At 39.7% G+C, this 6000-nt stretch overlaps 1 protein-coding gene across 7 annotated transcripts in view; it reads right to left on the bottom strand.

Annotated features, from left to right (window-relative positions):
* Positions 1-6000, bottom strand: part of AUTS2 (activator of transcription and developmental regulator AUTS2) — a 1118163-nt gene that overhangs the window by 617175 nt on the left and 494988 nt on the right. For all 7 annotated transcript variants that reach the window (XM_086691880.1, XM_086691883.1, XM_086691882.1 and 4 more), the window contains one exon: positions 2474-2575. In XM_086691880.1, coding sequence (XP_086548006.1) covers positions 2474-2575 — 102 coding nt within the window. The remainder of the gene's footprint in view (positions 1-2473; positions 2576-6000) is intronic.

Raw genomic sequence — 6000 nt, 5'->3', positions numbered from 1 at the left:
AAGATTGTGTTGACTACTAAGGTTTCATGCCATTCCACATTAAATGTGAGTATCTGCTTTCTCCTGTTTGCAAAAAAAGGATGCTGGAATTTTCAGAGGAATTGCCCAGAATCTGTACGTTGCTCCGGGTAGGATTGACATCTCAATGATATTGTCTTCCTAACCATAAATGCAGGATATCTCTTGCATATTTCTTTTTATCTAATGAAAAGTGAATTCAAGGCAACCAGTCAAAAGATCTCAATGACTGCACAATACTGTACTCCTGTCCCCTGACTTAACATGGTTTTCATTTCTCTACTCTGTGACGAAATTATGATTAACTGGAATAATCCTGGCAAAATTTCCAGGGTTAGTAAGATCTCATATTAAAATCAAAACAGGGGGCACCTTCACTGAGCATGGAGTCTGCTTCAGATATTCTCTCTCTGTCTCTGTGTCTCCCCACCTCCTTCCGCCCCTCCCTCCCCCTCTGCCCCTCTCCCCTACTTGCGTGCTCTCTCTCAAATTAAAAAAAAAAAAAAAGATTCTCTCTCTCTCTCTGCCCCCTGCCCTGCTTGCACATGAATGTGCTCTTTAAAATAAAATTTAAAAATTAAATCTCAGAGGAGCTATGTAAGTATTCAGTATTGTTAACAACTTAGTATTTCTTACTGTATTGAATACTTACTGTATTCAACTATTTCTTACTATTTCTTACTATTACGGTTTTATTATTATAATTTATAGTTCCATCACAAAGTTAATGAAATATAAAAACACACAAAGAAATATTCTTATACACAGACATACTCACACAGCAAAAGACTGAGTTAGTATTAGTTGTATAATGGATATTAAACCTTATTAGAAGAATGGGATGCAATTAATTACAATTAAGACATTAAGAGTACCAAAGAAATAATTATACTTTGTTTATTCCACTTAATTCTTTCCAGAAGTCAATGTTCTCTATATCAACTCTCACTGTAAATCTCTCAAATTTTCCTGAGAGGTGGAGGAAGATGGCTGTGTCCTGAGAGGGTCTACCTTGGATGATGGAGAAATGGATGGGAGACGATTACAGGAATGACGCAAAGTTGTGCAGTGCTCTCTAACCTTTTATGCTGAGGAACACCCCTTAAAGTTTTGAGCACACTCCTAAAATACATGTGTTTATAAATTATATACATGAACTACTCCCACCTCATTAAATTAAGTATTAGGAAAGTTTAATTTCCTTTGTTTTTAGACACAAAATAAATAAGTTCTAATATGTTTTTTTCTTGCAACACACTGGATCATCTTGTACACCATGATGAAGACAACTGCTTTAGAGTATTAAAAAACAGAGGGGCGTCTGGGTGGCTCAGTCGGTTAAGTGACCGACTTTGGCTCAGGTCATGGTCTTGCAGCTTGGGGGTTTGATCACGCACTGGGCTCTGGGGTCTGTGCTGACAGCATGAAGCCTGGAGACTGCTTTGGATTCTGTGTCTCCCTCTCTCTCTGCCCCTCCCTCGCTCACTCATGCTCTCTCTCTCTCTCTCTCTCTCTCTCTCTCTCAAGTATCAAAAATATTAAAAAAAAACTGTTTAAAAATCAATTAAAAAAAGGAAGACAAAGGCCAAAAGGTTTCTGCTCCTTATTATATGTCCTAATTCTGCTTATTCTTCTTAAAACTCAGAGACTCTGAATTTCTGTCTCTTTCTTGAGAGTACTATCTCACTTAATCTGTGAATGTTCCTTTGTTGTCACTACTAATAAAAACTTCTCCCTGAATGGTCATTTTATAAGAAAGCTTCCAAGTGTTGCTTTCAGGGGGTAAAGATGGGTCAAGAATCTTGTCATGTGACATGTTAGGATAGAAGAAAAGAGAGCCCAGAGGATCAGGTGCTCTCGGGAGGTGGCAAAAGGGGATCTGCCCTGTTGGCAGGCAGGAGGCTGCAGAGTGGGAAGAGGCAGGTCTAGGGGGGTGACAGAGCCCTCAGGAGGTACGGTGTGTTATCACAAGGATTCTTCCTTTGCAAATCAGTCAGGAAATAAAACTCCTTCTCTTGCCAAGTAGGTGGGTGGTTACCCATCCTCTCTAACAGGAATCAAATGACAGACAGGGACGTTTACCAACGTCACGGGCAAAGATATTACAAAAAGCCCAAAGTTAAATGATGTCATCTTCCAGTGGTAGCACTGCTGGACTACTTTTTTCATTTGCAACATTGACACTGAAAATATTACCACTTCCCCTTGTAATCTCTTATTCCTAAGGCCACAAGTACTCCCGCCCACCTAACAAGTAGTAAAGCACATTTTAGGTCAAACTAGAAAACAGAAGGAAAGTATCTCGCCAGGCTCCAACACGATGCCAGACAGGGTGGACTGTACTGTGTGCATAGACAAAGTGACAGGAAGGGATGGTGGTGCTGGGAAACTGAGACTTGACACAGGGGATGTGTGGTCTGGTGGTTTTGTTTGATTTTTCTTCTTCCCCACTTACATCACTGAGCCTTTCCCGGGAGCTGCTCCTGTGGAAGCCCTTGGATTCTCCGCTGGCGCTTTCACTGTCACTGTCCCTGCAGCTGTTCTGGCCTGGCTTCAGCTAAAGGCAAAAGAAAAGAGGAGAAAGAACAAAGTCAGTGGTCTCCTCACACAACTGTTCTTCAGGTCTTGTCAAAGTGAACAACTTAAGGTCCTGCATTTGAACATTCTTCTCAGCTTCTGAGTAGTGCCAGGCAAGCGGACGCAGGAAGAAACACAGAGGGCAGGCTAAGCAAAACATATACCATAAAATGTCAATGTAAATCTGAGTGAATAAGCCTAAACACACACACACACACACACACACACACACACACACACACACACACACACCCTGAAAAAAAAATCTAACAAAGGTCCATGAATCCTGGAAATTAATCTTCCCTCTGATTTTTCCTCTATTCCACTGGGGCATTTTTGTCAATAATATAAAGACCAAACACAATGAATTAAAGCCAGATTACACCAACTCTGGGGGCCCGCCTTATTTCCCCTGTCCTCCTCTGAAGAAAGAATACAACAAAACAGAACAAAAGACAATGTCTTCTTCTAGGAGAAAATGATGAGATGCTCTATGTTATTGTTCAACCACCAAGAAGACAATGATCCTGATTTCTGAGACAACACTGTGGAGGTCCCCTGTCAGATATTTAAGAGTGCCAAATTAAGACCTACAGCTTAAGGATATTAGCCAGCACTCATTCAACAAATATGTATTGAGTGTGGCATCTAGGCCTGGTAGTAAGAGCTGAAAATATGATGCTAAACCAAAAAAAAAAAAAAAAGGGTAAAAAGTCTCTAATCTTATGAAGCTTACATATTGGCAGTTTCTACACGTTTACCCAGCTCTGATATTCCACTGAAATGAATAAACACACAGAACTGCAAACGATTAGTCTATATGGGACTATGAGTCCCCCACATATGGACCATTAGTCTATGATGCTATCATCAGCAACCACCTTTGGAGAGACCCCAAGCAATCTGATGCAGGTTATAACATACAGCCCTTTCACAATGTTCTTAATCTCGCAAGGGAAAGACGGCGAGGCAAGCAAATATAATAACACAAGGAAACACATGCTAAATGTAACACCAAAAAGAAGGAAGAAAGGTAACCTCTGAAGCCTTGGATTTTCAAAGTGGATTGAGCTCATACAGCTGAGAGGAGAGGGGAAGATACTCTTGACAGGAGAAAGACAGAAAGCAAAGGCAGGGAAAGCAACATGCTAGGAAATGATCAGAAGGAGTCTTATCTGAAACAGAGATTTCCTTCTGGGAGGAAATTGGAAGAAACATTACAGAGGGGTGCACGGATCAGACATGGAAAGTCTCAAACAAAACATAAGCCCCACACTTCTGGGAAGGAGGGAATTTCAGAGAGAAGAACAGGTAATAGGTAGCACAATTTTTGCCTGCAGGTTTTCGTGTGGCTCCGGGGCCAAGGGGGAATGTGAAGCAAGACAAATGGAGAATGAATCTAAATCCACATTCCTGGTCTAATGTGCTTCTTTAAAAACTGCAGTTCAGGTCCCACTCTGGGTCACACCGGCTAATAAGCTGTCCCCAAATCCCCACTATACAGAGCATTCGTTTTTTGCTTTCAGCCTTTCTACAAATGCACTTTTATCACTTTCTTCTAAAACTCCCTTTCTCCAGAAGTCTTGTCTAATGGAACCCAGAAAAATGATACTCATTTTACTTTGTATCCTCCTGGGCCCTTAAGTACTTGGTTTCCTTCTAAATTACTGCTAAACCTGCTAATTCTAAGTTAATTCAGATGCAAGCTATATGAGCCTTTTCTTATTACTATGGAATGAAGTTCAGAATATTGTCATTCTCTTCAAATTTTCATTTTTACACTTATAATAAAGGGGAATTTAATCTAAAATGAACATCACTTTCTCTCAATTTCCTGAACATGTCATGTCCATTTCCATCCTGCACCTATGTATTCACACTAGATTTCCTCAACCAGTAAAGCTCACCCTACCCTTCTCTGTGCATTTCAGGTCAAGATTGTTTTTAATGCTCAGATATGACCCGCTATGGTTTTTGAAGAGCTCCTTCTTTCTAGATATATTTTTTGATGTATGCCTTCAAAGTTTAGCTAGTATATCATTCTTCATTAAACGCCTCTGATAATTATATACTTTCAAGTATGAAAAGGCTTACTGTTATTACATGCATCTGACTGGTGATAAAATCTGTATGTGGAACAGGTACTCTAACTTATAGGCAATGTCATAATTTTCATCTCCCTGGACCTCTGACTTAAGTAAAGGCAGGTAATGCTACTTCCAATGAGTGAATGAAGAAACAAATAGAGCAAATAATATGCTCAGAATTAAGCAAGATATCTAGGACTCAGTCCATGTCTGTACAGCTTACCGCTCTCTTCATTTTACTTCTTAGAACCTATTTAGTATGTTAGCATTTCGTGTGGAAATAATGAAGTCTGAAGGATATGAATATTCTCTACAGAGTATGTTTTTAATATATTTGTGGTACCTGACTTAATTCACACACAAAAAAAGAAGTCTCACAAAGTGATATTGGTCAAGAGGTGTTTATAAAAACTCAGCCCCTCAACCTAGACGAGATAAACATCCCGTAGGGAATTAACAGCATAAGAGCATGAAGACTTCTCCTGATATCCACCTGGCTTACCAAAATCTGGACATGGCATTTGGATCTCTTCCATATTTCTTCACAGAAGGAAAATGATGACTTTAACAGGCCCAACAAGAGACTTCAGTGGCTCTGATGTAAATTATCTGACTAAATGTTGATCTAGGCTAAGGGCAAAACCCAAGAAGGACTGAGATGAACCAGTTTCCTTGCCTTCCCTGTGCCCTTCCAGCAAAAGCACATCAGTGAATTCTCTTTGGAGAGCCTTACATAAAATCCGCCCCCACACTGCCCTTTTCTCCTCCAAAGCCAGGCTCAAGTTTAAAGGAAACTTAGGATTTTAAGCTGTCAGACAGCTCAATATTTCAAAGAAATGGACTGACTACAGTAAGTACTAAAGCTAAACCACAAGATTTCAGGCAAAGAAGTATTCACTCCTAATCCCATGAATACATTTAAAACTGGCATTTTCAGCCATATCCAATGGATCATTTGGGGTAGCACAGCTAACTTAGAAGTTGTAATCCTTCACCTGAAATTCCCAGCTATTACCTACAACCAAGAGACATTACAAAGGCCAGGTGCTGGCTTAAACATTTAAAGACCTAAGAAAAATCGATCCGCTTGCATTGATTTGTCCTAGCACCCATGGCGGCTGTTGTAAGAAAGCTATTGCTATAACAGATGCAATGAGATTTCTTACTACCATTTTTTAGATACGCTAAAATACCTTGTTTATTTAAAAATTAATGTGATTCACTCATTTCCAGAATTGTCTTCTCATTAGAATATTATACAATTTTGGCATCAGAATTAGAACAAAACAGATGAAATAAAAAGGAAGCTAGTATCTGG

This window comes from Puma concolor, chromosome E3, assembly GCF_028749965.1.
Source record: "Puma concolor isolate L17-30 chromosome E3, mPumCon1.1.hap2, whole genome shotgun sequence".
Classification (NCBI taxonomy): Eukaryota; Metazoa; Chordata; class Mammalia; order Carnivora; family Felidae; genus Puma; species Puma concolor.
The sequence above is the reverse complement of the archived record's forward strand: the minus strand, read 5'-3'. Positions and strand labels throughout refer to the sequence as shown.